Source organism: Cyprinus carpio, chromosome A21 (genome assembly GCF_018340385.1).
Source record: "Cyprinus carpio isolate SPL01 chromosome A21, ASM1834038v1, whole genome shotgun sequence".
Taxonomy (NCBI): domain Eukaryota; kingdom Metazoa; phylum Chordata; class Actinopteri; order Cypriniformes; family Cyprinidae; genus Cyprinus; species Cyprinus carpio.
In genome coordinates, this window is record NC_056592.1 from 17463534 (window position 1) to 17477777 (window position 14244).

At 36.8% G+C, this 14244-nt stretch overlaps 1 protein-coding gene across 5 annotated transcripts in view; it reads right to left on the reverse strand.

Annotated features, from left to right (window-relative positions):
• Positions 1-210: 210 nt before the first annotated feature.
• LOC109086681 (Krueppel-like factor 8) overlaps positions 211-14244 on the reverse strand; it is a 39854-nt gene continuing 25820 nt past the window's right edge. For all 5 annotated transcript variants that reach the window (XM_042711104.1, XM_042711103.1, XM_042711106.1 and 2 more), the window contains 4 exons: positions 9992-10454; positions 6362-6473; positions 3833-3975; positions 211-3049 (listed from right to left, as the gene is read on the reverse strand). In XM_042711104.1, the coding sequence (XP_042567038.1) occupies positions 2868-3049; positions 3833-3975; positions 6362-6473; positions 9992-10454 (900 nt within the window). In that variant the 3' untranslated portion in view covers positions 211-2867. The remainder of the gene's footprint in view (positions 3050-3832; positions 3976-6361; positions 6474-9991; positions 10455-14244) is intronic.

Consider the following 14244-nt stretch of genomic DNA (forward strand, 5'->3'; position numbering starts at 1 on the left):
GCTGAACCTGAAACAACAGCAGCACGTCTCAGCGCCGACACGTGGTTGCACAGCAAAGTTCTTCAAGAAACTGCATTGTTTTATTTGGATCATTTATATATTTGAACAAACAAAAATGAGTATATATATATATATATTAATATATTCTTTAAATCAGTTACTAAACAATTAGACAAAATAAACCATTCCTGAATAATAATACACAATACATCTTGTTGCACCAAAAACATTTTATTCTATAAAAGGAGTGGGTAATCACAACTGTACAGGGGGAACTGTCTTTTAACACCATTTCTCACAGTATCAAAAAGCTCACACTTTCCTCTCTGATCTTTACACATTTGTTCTGTACAAATACAAAAGAAATAACATTAATTACTTATTTTGTTATAATGATAACTGCATTGCACTGAGTAATATAGTACTGGCCCATAAGTTACTGCATTCAATATAAAATACCTATGATTCTGAAAGTGATAATCACACTTGCACACATACACTCACACAAAACCCAAACCCTTTCATGATTCAAGCACAAGGTCGCACACTATTTTAATCAAATCAGATACAAGTGATGAATGCAAACGTGCTCTGATAGACAAGGATGTCACAAATTTCAGTCGTGGGCACTTAAACATTGATAAGGGGCCAACTCCTAATGTAATGCCTACTTGGAATAGAATAATGTCAATTTAGGATGATATGAAGGTTTTACCAGCATGTCTTGTAGTAATTAGAAATAGGCCATGCATGTGCTATGAATGGCCGTGGTTGCACACATTTCGTGGATTTCATGTCGATTATCAGTGCTTATAGGCCACATCTGTAAGGGCACCAACATTTTGACATGCTCACCAACTTCACAAAAAAAAAGGACTACTCTCCATGCAACACTTTTGGGGTGTACAACACAAAGGGGACTCATTTCATGGGATTTAAAAAAAAGATATAAAGAAAAAAATTACATTTCAAAGAAACAACAAAAAATAAAACGCAAACGAGTATTTCACATTATCTAGTCAGTGTTAAAAATAGAAATCCACCCGTTACATTTATTTAAGAACTTTGTAGATTATATACAGTATGTACATTAACTCTTTAATTATTCATTGTCTGCATGTCTATGAACAGTTAAAAAAAAAAGAAAGGATCGCAATCAAATGCATATACTCTTCTAGAAAGATGTGCTTAGTAACGTTTTCAGGGTTGAAGCGAGAGAACAATACAAAATCTAAGAATGCATTGCTCTCTGAAGGTCGTGCAGCTGCTGCAGACATGCATTTAACTTTCAAAGCCTGGACTCAAGCGTTGCTTCTGAAAGAAGTCTTAATGTGCACTTAATCAGCTGCTAGCAATTGAAATTATGACCATGGCCATGAGTCTTAGCTAGAGGGAAGAAATGTGTCAAAAATTTAAATGGACTGTGCCCAACATTTTCTTGACAATAATGTCAAGTAACATTAACAGCATTTTGGGGAAAAGGGAGAGAGGGTATTGAGGGGTATTTTTGCATATCATGCATATCAGGGCAGGATCTGTTAAGACATGTTTTGTCACTGTGAACTAGGTGAAAATAGGGATTTTCAGGGTGCCTCACAAAAATAGGGGTCCTAGTATCGAACCCTGAGGAACTCCGAAAACCATCTGCGCAAATCCAATTTGCACATTTACTTCAATTAAGGCTCTGATTGGCTAGAAGTAAGAATGCATCTAGACATCTCTACTATTATATCTCTGATTATGTCTTCTTTACAAATATGCAAACAAGTGTGCTTATACACAGATACACACACACACACACACACACACACACAAACACACACATCCCAATTTAGAAATCTCCCCTTTCCCTGTGAGTTGTTTCTTTTTTTCAAACTTTTTTCACAGCCTTATGAAATAATATCTGAAGGTTAGATAAAGATAAAGAACACCTTTTGATGGGTGTTAATTCTGTTAGACGCCATTAATTACAATGAAAATGTCTTTAAAAAACAAACAAAGAAAAGCAAATACTGTTTTTTGCGCCAAACTATTTTTAGGAAGATGATTTGACAACAGATACTAATCAAGAAAAAATGCACAAAAATTCACAGTCTTGTCAGCCCCCTGCCTCTACTTCTCATTTGGGTTAGGATAGATATCAGAAAAACACCCAACTGATTTGTAAAAAATAAAAACAATAAAAATAAAAAAAAAAACACTAAAAGAGGGCATGGTACATCTTCAGCTTTCTTTACAATGTGCTCTACGCCCATTTCCATCCACACAGAAACGTACAGACTCTAAAATGAATGTAGAGCGTGAGTATACAAATTTAGTACAACAAAAAGTTTGGATAAAATGTAGGAATTCAACAAGGCAGCTGTAGATGCATCTCCAACTCACCCATCTCATTAAAATGGTCAAATTTATTACATAATTCTACTTTTTCCTCACCATCTTGCATAAAATCCTTTACTTTCTCATGTTTTCTGTACTTGTTTTTAAAGAATCATCTCAATAAGGGGTACCTTCCCCAGTCATCATTCTCTGTTATAGTTATAGGAGTGCTGCGTGCAGTTTGCCTTTCTTGTAGTCCCTTCAAGTAATAGCTAATGATCAGGCATTGAGATGGCGGTGGAGGTCACCAGTGGACGGGTGGTTTGTGGCTTCTGGAGGCAAGGCAGAAAACTGCAGCCATGTTCTAACCAATAGGGGTTACCAATATGGTTGTGCCACCCCTTATACCTCCATATTTAACACATATGTTCACATCTGGAGACTGGGGAGGTGACATCAATAGCATTTGGAACCCCTGGATGGGCGTGCCTGTCTACTGAGGAACAGGCAGGGTTGTGAGGGCTGGGGAGGAGGGGGCACAAAGAGTTTCACATCATGACATGGCGTCGTCGGTGAAGTGCCAGGTGGTCAGAGCGGGAGAAGCTGCGGTCGCAGTCAGTGCAGCGAAAGGGTTTGATGCCGGTGTGCTTGCGAAAGTGCCGCGTCAGCTCGTCCGAGCGGGCAAAGCGCCAGGTACAGCCCTCCCATGTGCACTGGTATGGCTTTTCACCTGTTAAGTCATCACCATATCAATCAACATTATATATATATACTGATATATACACACACTAATGCTTATTTATTTAATCAAAAATGCAGAAACACTGTGAAATATTATTATAAAAAAATAATTACTTTCTATATTAAAATAATTCTAAATGTAATTTATTCCTGTAATGGAAAAGCTGAATTTTCAGCAGCCACTGCTCCAGTCTTCAGTGTCAAATGATCCTTCTGAAACACGCTGATCTGGTTTATTATCTTAACATTTCTTATTATTATCAATGTTGAGATTAGTTGTGCTGCTTAAGATTTTTGTGAAAACTGTGATTTTTTTTCAGAATTCTTTGATATATTTAAAATATATATTTTTTTACATTATAAATGTCTTGAATGTGACTGTTGATGAATTTAATGCACCCTTGCTGAATAAAAGCAAACATTCTGTTACTGACCCATATTATTGTGTATTATATTTATTTACTCATTTATTTGAGCTGGATGATGATATCACTGTTTGTTCCAGAGCTATTTTATAGATTAATTAAACTCATTCCATAACTGATGGACCTCACACAATCAATGAACTTACTGAATCAACAACGAACTGATTTCAAGTGAATAATGACTGTCTGTTATTGTCTTTTTAGAGTTGCTTTACAGCAGAATTTAATTTTGTTTTCATCATTGAATCACTATGTTCTTGTTTATCACTGTAAAGCTGCTTTGAAACAATCTGTATTGTATAAAGCACTATATAAAGCTGACTTGACTTTATATATACAAGGAATACCTGTGTGTATTCTGCGATGGGCTTTCAGATGCGAGCTCTTGGTGTAGACTTTGTTGCAGCCATCATAATCGCACATGTGTACGCGCCTTCTCTTCATGTCTGGTGAGTCAGGGTCAACTTGGATGTCCACATCTGTATTCATACTGAGAACAAAATGACATGTTTTAGTTATTAGGGTGTGGCAACCAGTTCAAGTCATACCTAAACCTATCCGATAATCTAAAGATTAAGAGAGCATTATTGCATGTGAAGGCAGGTACAAGTGACTTCATGAGTAAAACTGATTTATCTAGCAAAAATCCTTGGGATTACAGTGATCAATTTAGATGAGTGATGCAATAATGCGGCACTCTTAAAGGTGAAGCGTGTCATTTCTGCACCACTAATGGCACCAAACAATAATAACTGTTTTGAAAAAGTTCCCTGGTCATTCCAAACAAGAATCTGGAGGGTAAATGTCATTGCACAGTGATATCAACAAGTTTCCAGATGAATCACCCTTTCTTGGGTGTTCCATTTATTGTCCTAAACGGCCTTACATTTTAGTAATTAACATCTCAAGGTTCAGTGCCTTTGACAATAATAATAAGAAAGCACAAAGCCCCATTAAAAGATGATAAAAAAAATTATGTTTACAAATTATTTTTTAAAAGTTACACTGTTTTTATTATTATTATTATTATTATTATTATTATTATTTTGCTACTTTTAAGTACAGATGATTTTAAAATGTTAATTTTGTGTTCATTTAGTAAAATGTAGTCACTGTCTTTATTTATTTTAAAGGGGTCATATGATGCTGCTAAAAAGAACGTCCTCGGTTAATCCGATCTGGCGATCCATAGTGCAAAGTTGATGTATTTCCTCAGCGACCAGCACGGATCAGCTCCAGGCATGATGGAGCAGATATCATCCTCTTTTGGAAGGTCAAACAAAGTATTTTCGCTTTCACAGTGAAACACACAGCGTCTATACGACATGGCGGCGGCAGCAACAACAATACTACAACGAGAATAAAAGGTATGCCTTCTTTCTTTGCGTGAACATCTGGGCGGCGTTATGCAAATCTTCCCACATAGTGACGTAGAGATGTGGGGGCGTGTTAGAATGAGCCGTTTCAGAGGGGCGTGGATGAGTCTCAACTTTTATAAAGAATATCTCTTTGGATTTGAGACTTTAGTCTTCACAGATCTTCATTATTCACCAAGAGCTTGTAACACTCCAAAGAAAAAGGAAAATTTTAAATCGCATCATATGACCCCTTCAATTAGTGCAAAATGTATGTACTTTGAAAAAAAATTGTATCTCTATCACTTCTATTTCATGGGGGAGTAAAAAAAAAAAAAAAAAAATCACCTTTTTAAATTTTTTGAGTGCAACTACAAAAATGCTGATATATCGAGAGAGAAAAAAAAATGGGGAAAAAAATGAAAATGTTAGCTATATCACTAGCTCTAGTTGGGACTTCCTGTTTGTCTGAGCAACTATAGATGGGGTTTGAAAATCCTGTTTGGAAATGACCATTATTCCATTTGAAATTCAGTTTAAATTACACATTGCTTACCTTGTGTTTAGCTTATTTTTATTTTTACTATTTTACATAAAAATAATTTAAAAGCATAATGCCATTTATTAATTTTAGTGTGCATGATGCCAGATAGCAAACGTGACACCTGTTTTTAAATACCCTACTGATTTTAAATAATAATAATAATAATAATAATAATAATAATAATAATAATTTAATCAAATATGATCCTTTTATTACTATGCTTACATACAATAATTTAAAATGCTACTAAAAATTATTCTGGGGCACCATAGAAGTATGATGAATATATGTAAATAGCACCACGACATCACCCCTGGTGCAACAATCCTAACTGGCCACCAGGGAGAGCTGAAGAGCAGGAGTGTATGTGTATCTAACTTCCATACAGCTGGAGAGCTTCCAGTTCAATGCCGATCTCTCTCCCTTTCCCTTCCCGCTCCAATCCCCCCTCCCCCAGCGATGTTTTTTCAGCCTGTGTCTCTCTCCCCTCCTTTCCTTCCTCTCTCTTTCTCAGCCTCTTCCTTTCCCCTCCCTGGCTGCTAACCAGTCCACTCCCGTTCCCCTCTTTCTCCAACTCATTTCCATCGAATTTTCTCTCTCCCAGCAATCATCTGACCACATGTCCGAACAATTATACACGCACCAGCAACAGACCCTCTTGTTCTCCATCCTGCCATTTCTGTCTGTCCTTCTTTGCATTTTACTCCCTCTTTCAAAGGTGTGACGACATTGCAAGTTATATAACATTGTTTACACCCAGTTTGAAGAGAACCCTGCCCAGCAACACACACACCCAACGGAAGCTTATAATCAACATAAAATGTAAAAAGAGCCATGGGCCTCCAGTGTGTTGAAGGTTACATAACCGTCCAGAGGAGTGGTGCAGTGATGCCACTGGACCGGGATGCCAGACACACTACCATATCCAATAAGGAGATATACAGATGTATATGGATACACAGTACACTCTCTCTCACCTGGGTTCCATCCCTTGTGTGCTGAAAGAGGCCGATCCAGACTCTGTGCCGCTCTCAGCATCACTTTCAGACTGATACTCAACTGGAGAGGTTGAGCCTGGCTTTATACGCACTGAAAAAAAGAAAAAGAAAGAAATATGAGTGCATTTCTCAATTGAAATAACACAATTTATTTCAGCATTTTTAAGTATCTTACCCTTTATTACCATTACTTTTATTATTCATATTTATTATTCATATGATTTTAAAATTTTTTGCTTTCAATTTAATTTTAAAGTTGTTGTGTTTTTAGCTTTTATCAGTTTATTAATATGCTTTTTAATTTCAAATTCATTTTTTATTCCAGTTTTAGTTACTTTAGTACATAAAAATGAGAAAATGAGAAAAGCTGCCTTGGTAACCAGCTGACAATGTAAGATGAACATTGAACTGATCTATATTTGGTTCCAATTTTTTGTTTTTTTAATGGAAAAAATCAGCTCTTGCAATGTAGTCTCAGACTTTCAAACCCCTCTGTATATTTTGTTCTGTTCATATGTTAAGACTGTTTAAGAAGCCTCCCACTGAAATAAGGTGTGAGTAGAGCATTGTGCCCATTTCTCAAACAAGCCATTAAATCAAATACAGAAAACCCTTCCTGCCATAAGTTTAATTCAAACAACATCACTTCCAGGACCCAATATGATTCAGAACATTTTTTTTTTTAATTTGTGAGAAGTAGTTTTTGCCAATATGCTCCTTAATATATGTAATTAATTCCTTAGAGTCATAGCCAGAGAGTGAACCAGCTCCAGGGTGAGGCTAAAAGCAGCCTAACGTTTGAGCCACATTTCTCAAAAGACAAAAAAAAAAACCATATACAGAGTTACTTCATGTACGGCCTCTCACTTAAGACAACATGGGTGCAATGGGCCTGCTCAATAAGCACACTGAGTCCTCCACCTTGGTAGTTTTCCCATAAACTGAGTCCAAAAGAAACTGATCTACATCATGGTCTCTTTGAAGATGGTCCCCACCCAATAACACAATTCGCTGACCTTCATAATCTATCCATTACATTCAACTGGGTTTCACGGAGTTACACACAAAGTTACACACAACTCCTCCCTGAGTTCATACTTTGGGGTTGTATTAGTGTGTTAAACAAGCATTAGTGCATTTTTTTTTCTTTTTTTTTTTCCTAGTTTTATTTGGGTGGGGTTCTCCTATTAAAAAACATTCAGCACATTTCATTCAGCATGTTTTGTGTGTTTTAATGTTCTTATTACAGTCCAAGACCTGCATGGTGTCTTTCAGGGGAGGTTGAAAGCTGTGAGATTAAAAGGGCAATGGGAAGAAATAGACTCAAGCGGACTGAACCATTTTGCCCGGAGAGGAGTGAAGCAAGGAAAAATCCAATTTTGGAGGAAGATAACTTTAGTCTTAAATGTAAATATCAATGGTTCCTTTCTCAGAAATAACCACAGTTTTGTCTTGGGACAAATTATGCACCAAAAGTTTAATACTTAGGGTTAGGCATTTCTACAAACCCCTAAGACTGAGAAATGGTAATAGTGCCTAGCAAGACAGCTAACCATTGTTACTATGGTATTTGTGGGGAAACTATGGCTACTATGGTAAAGTTTTATAATTTTTCCTGCTTAAAGATAAATCATATGTCAAAAGCTGATACCATGTTTCTTTAAAACCAAAAAAGACTTAAGAAGAAAAAAAAACTTTTCATGAGTTAAACTGTAACACAGGGTGTTTACAGGGTGTTTTTCTATTTAATAACACCTTTTTAATAAAGGCCAGTAAGATTTGCTTCATTATCTCCTTTAATTAAAAGTTTAAGCTTACATCTGCCTCGCCCTGAAATAATCTTTTGTGTCTTTTATATGCACATCCACATGTGTGGGATGAAGCAGCATCCTTATGCTGATAACTAAACGGCAATGACCCGAAACTGCAAGAGGGCGAGACCAAGGGTGTGACCACCTAAAGGAAATGGGCGGAAGAACTAAAGGTCAGATGATCAGCAATGCCATATGAACAGTTTCAAAAAGAGAAGTCAAGATCCATCCCAAGCTCATATTTGGATTCTTGCTTTTGACACACTGCACAATGCCAATTCATGCATGCCTACAAGAACATTTCTACCCGAGTAAGAGCATGTCACTCTACTGAATAGGGATGGGGATTTATAAAGTAATTAATGATTCTGCTTCTATTCCATTTAATGATTTGGGTTCCTTAATGAGCCTTTTAGTAGTTTTGAGGAAGAAAGTATAGACAATATTTGGAAAATAAGACTGTCAAATGATGAGATTAATCATTTCAGATTTCAACAAAATGGTTATAATGAAAGCTGTCAAAGTTAATGATGCAATTAAATAGGTTTAAAAGCATTAACAGATTCGTTCAATTGAACACTACAACTGCTGAAAATTTCTGTTCTGAAAATTTCTAAAACTGATTAGAACACATGTAACATCTATAAAGTGTACAGAAAGTTTTATCATTGAATTAAAGGAGATTTGTATTTTCATTTCTTGCACAATTGAATGCAGTTTGTGAAATATTTAATAGGACTTTTTTCATGTTTTTTTTTTAAATAAGTCCCTTATGTTCATTAATGCAATACTTATTTGATTAAAAAAAAAAAAATGTAATTCATTTCTTTGATGGCAAAGCAGTCTTTACTGTCAAATGATCCTTAAAAAAATATTTCTAATATCCTCGTGCTCGTGAAACATTTCATATTATAATAAATGTTGAAAACGGTTGTTCTGCCTAATGTTTTTGTGGAAACAGTGATACTTTTTTTTCAGGATTTTTTGATGAACAGAAAGTTCAAAAGAGAACTGATTTGAAATGGAAATAGATATGTGATCAATTTAATGCATCCTTTCTGAATAAATTCTTTAAACATCCTTTATAAATGTTTTTTGTTTGTTTTTTTAAACATCTTACTGACCCCAAGCTTTCAAATTATAGCACATATTGTGTGATTCTTTCACTAAAAACAAATTTAAAAATACTTAAACTACAAAACCACTAAGACATTAATAAATTTATTTAAATATTAAATTTCTAATAATATTATATTAATATGTAATATTTCAATACATTTAATAACATTTTAAACCTATTTGAGGAGACCTATCATCGGCAAAGCAGCACATACGCCACAAAAATCTTTTTACAATGACTTCTAATATTAATGACTCTTGCTAGTAAGCTTGCATATAGCAATCAAAAATAAAACATACTATAAACGTCATGACAATGGCAAAGTGTCTCTAATGCATATGTTGTGTATTTTATTAGGCTGTTCCATTCTCACGCGCTCCACCAACGGAACTCAAAGAAAAAAATCAAGAAAAGCATACGGATACGGTATGTTGTAAAAAAGTTTTGAATAAAAACAGGTTTCATGATTCCCAACCCTACTATTGTAGCTATTATATAGATTTATGAGGTTGTGGATGCTCATTCTATATCACTTTCAGTTAAAAGGTCAGAGCACAATTGGCTGTGACCTGAAACTAGAACAATGTGTGCCATACCAAATTAAAGATAAAAGGAGACTTTAAAGCTAGACCACTAGCGCTACAACTGAGCATGTGCAATAGGACACAGCCATATTACCTGATCCCTCCGACCGCCCGTCGCTTCCGATGAGAGGTACTGTGATGGCGGCGGTAGCCACTCCGTCTGTAGGTACGGTTGTGTAGACCACTGGTAAGGACTGCACCACCACGGGGATGGTCTGCAGCTGCCCCATTTTACTGGGCATGTTCACAGAGGGTATGGTGTGGATGACATGCAGAATCTGCTGACCTCCGACCCCTTGCGTGGACGCCAGGATGGAGCCCGGGGACAGCACCGCTGGGATGGTGGCGCTCGCCGTGATGTTGTGTGGAGGCGGGTTTGCAGGGGTGGAGGTTGCCGTGGCTACCGGAAGGGAAGGGCGGGGCTTGTTGAGGGACAGGTCCACGGGTTCCGTCTGGTCATCATTGCTGTGTTGGGTGCTGATGTCATGGAGCGGAGGGGGCGAGGATTCAATTTTGAGGTCTGTAGGCTCAGGATATTCGTCTAATGGCTCTTCTTTCTGTAGAAGCACAAAAATAGAAGAAAACAAGGGAGATAAGGAACGATTACGGAAGAGCAAACGAGGCGAGGAAGGAGATTACGAAGGACAGAAAGGAAAGGGAGGGTACGGAGCGCTCATGCTCAGCTCTGCAGCAGCTCCACAAAACACAGGAACAATGGCTGGCCAGATTGGGCCTCTGCGCTGCAGAGGAGAAGGCCTAAACCTGGCATGAGTCCAGCTCAACACAGCCAAGCCCAGACACACACATTTATACACACATACACAAAGCCGAGATCTGTGTATGTATGTGCAAACACGCTACACCCACTGAACTCCCTCTGCAGTGAGACTTATAAGTAACCTTAAGGCCTGTGTGTTTATGCTTTCGGAGAAGGTAATAAAACAAATGAAAAGTTTGAAACTAATTCCTAAAGAAAGAGGTTGGTGTGTTTAAACATTAAACTTGTGCTGCCTTTCCATGCAAATCTCACAGCCATGATGCTAGGATGTTGTGGGTGGTTGTCAGGGTGTTGCTATGTGGTTGGTAAAGTGTTCTGAGTGTTTTTTTCGAACTTTGCTTTGCAGTTGTTGGCTCTCTATGATATTCTGGTCTCTAGTTCCTTTCTTCAATGTAAGTCTATGGGAATTTTAAGGATGTAAACAGGTAAAAACACTGTTCAGATTTTTCATAAATGATTTTTCTTTCACATCCTGCTTCCTGTAGGCACCAATTAAAATATTTTTTTTAGTATTTTAAATATTTTTAAATAAAATATTTCCCCCATTGGGCAGTCTACATTTTAAAGCTCCAGGTGAGCGAATTATTATTATTATTATTATTATTATTATTATTATATTGTTGTTTGTTTGTTTGTTTTAAAAGAGGTTTTTTTAAGTAAGCTTATTTTGAAAACATTACTGGAGATGTAAATAAAACAAAATACAAATTTCTCACGTAAAAAAACCTTTTTTTTAATTAATCAAATTGCTTTTATTTATTGCTTTACTGTTTATTTATTGCTTTTAAAATTACTTTTATTATTATTATATGCTTTTATTACATGCTCATCTCCATTTTTTCTCTAAATACTCAATAATAGGTATCAATTAATTATAATAATACTGATGCCTGCATTAATAATAAGGTTTTATGTTAATTTGTTGTAATGAGATGTTTCAGCTTGAAGCATTCACACAAAGTACATATGCATTCATGGTATTGTTTAGATACATTGAAATGTTTAACCTTCCAATTCACATGCTTAAATGACATCAGCATGGCAAATTCTCATGACACCAAAGTCAAGACAGGTCCAGACAGAGGTTATACAGCTAAGTTGTGTAACTGGAGGTGTTGGGAGGAAACAAGTGAGAGAAAACGAGAGCGAGTGGGCTGGGGTGGGAACGAAATGGAGAATAAGGGGAGAGTGGGTGGGAAAGGCCTACGGTTGTCATGGAAACTGGGAGGTATATCAGCTGACTCATTTTCCCTCTCTCTCTCTCGATCCCACCCACCTCTCTCTCAGTCTCTCTATGGTTCTCCACCCTGCCACCTCACTCTCTCTGCATCCCCACCCTTTATCCATTCCACCTTTCTTGTCATCTTGAGTTGTTTTCCATTCCTCAAACTAAAAGAAATCATGTAAAGATGTAGCACTGGAGTCGGGAAAACGACATCGATAAGTGACCCAATTATCACTAGCGTGCTGTGTGGGATGTTAATTGAGTGTGTTCAATATCTATTAGCAGTTGCAAAAAACTGTCTAGGCCTGCGACAGAAAGTGAGTGTTGTGAGAAGGATGAGCCGTTGGCTATCATTATCAAAACCAATTGTATTTGATCAGTGTGATCTCACAAACAACATTCATATTAGCTATACCCATAGGTTGCGTTAACCAGATGCAAATAAAAACTTATTGTGAGAAACAAACAAAACATTGTAAGAGTTCTTCACAAATCAACTCCAAAGTCACCAAATTACTGGCTTTGTTTTCTAAATTAAACAGACATTACAGATCGTTTAGGTCTCCCGTATAATAATAATACTGGTACTTATATGACCAAAATCTTATTAGAATTTTTCATACCAGGACTTTGGGTACCATGTGTTTACAATCTAATACAGTTACCTTTGCCGTAAATGCAGCTTTCAAATAGTTCATATCTATTACATGACCATGGCTATGGCCATGGCTATTGGCTTAATTATGAATAAGAGTGGATGAGCCAAGTTTGAATCCATTATAAAACAGCCAATTGAAGAATAGCTGCACACTCCATATTAAAGAGCCAAGTTCAACATAACCCTCATCTGTAAGCTACTGGTTACACTATGTCTTAATGTTGCATGATGTGTCAAAACAAAATTGTTACCTTATAATTAACAAATATGACAGAACAGCTGCCTCCCCTTATTATTAACGCACCCCATCCCTTAAATCGCCCTTCATCAGGTTCCTGACAGGCGGGGGTGTGAGAGAGAGGACAGGCACAGCAACAACCAGGACAGGTGGCACATGATGAGGTACACCTGAATTAAATGGAGCCTCGTCACCACGGTCATTAAATGCCAAGCAGGCTTCTCCTCGAGAGACTGGTCTCTTTTCCCCGTGTATGTACACTGGTGTCCTCGCAAGCCCAGGAGGGGAGCGGGGAAGAATTGGGAGCTTGCAATACTGCCATCCAGCTAGAATTTGTCAGCCTGTTGAGCCCCTCAAATGCCACAGTTAATTTTGTTAAGAAATCTATGATGAAAAATGTTTGTCAACTAAGTTTTTTCCCCTGACGAAAACAAGACGATAATAAAGGTTATGAAAAGATAACTGAGACTAAATGAACATGCAATATCGTTGACTAAAAAGGACGAGACTAAAATGTAGTTAAAACAACAAAAACTAGCGATTGCCAGATATCAGGAGATCCCCCAATAAGTGCTTTTCTGTTAAATGGATACATACGTTACTCCGCCAGGCTTTTTGCTTTATGCAATCTGGCGACTATTCACATGCACTCACTCCGCGAAGGCGCCCTGATCTGAAAACACAACATATAGTACTGGACAAGAAAGCTGGAGTTCAGCGATCTCCATTTGAGGTATTCTGCTTAAATGAAAGTGTCATACAGCCAGTTTGTGTTCTGTCATGAATCTCGACTGTATTGCTTGTGATAGTGGTTGCTAATTATAATTTTACTTAAGCAACCTCTGTGCACAGTTTTTTTGCCACTGTTTTAAAAGAGAAATATTAATGCAATATGGAATTACTGGAATTACTATTTGGAATTTCTCTGTTATAACATTTGTGAGTAGAGAGGGCGAGTGTGTATCTAAAGTCTTTGGTGTTTATTTAGCCTATAATTGATATCCTGTGATAAATCTGTACACTAGATGTGGTAAAATAAACCGTGCATTCGAGTCGATATTCTACTGATTTGTGCTTATTGGTGTAAGAGCAACTTATGATGAAATGTAAAAATAAATTTCCCAAATGATAACAATCATTGCAATTAAAATTCAGCTATATATATATATATAAATAAATCTTTCTCTTTTTTTTCATTTTACAGTAAGATGAAAATATGATGAAAATGTGTATGTTTCCACTGACTGAAATTAGACTAAATTTCTCAGACATTTAGTCGACTAAAACTAAAATAGTTGGCTAAATATGATAAAAACTAATAATTACATTTGACACAGGACTAAGACTAAATTAAAAATAGCTGACAAAATTAACACTATGCCCTGGATAGAGGAGGGGAGCATGTGCGGCTGCTAGGACTCCGCCTCCCTTTACCTGGGCTGAACTCT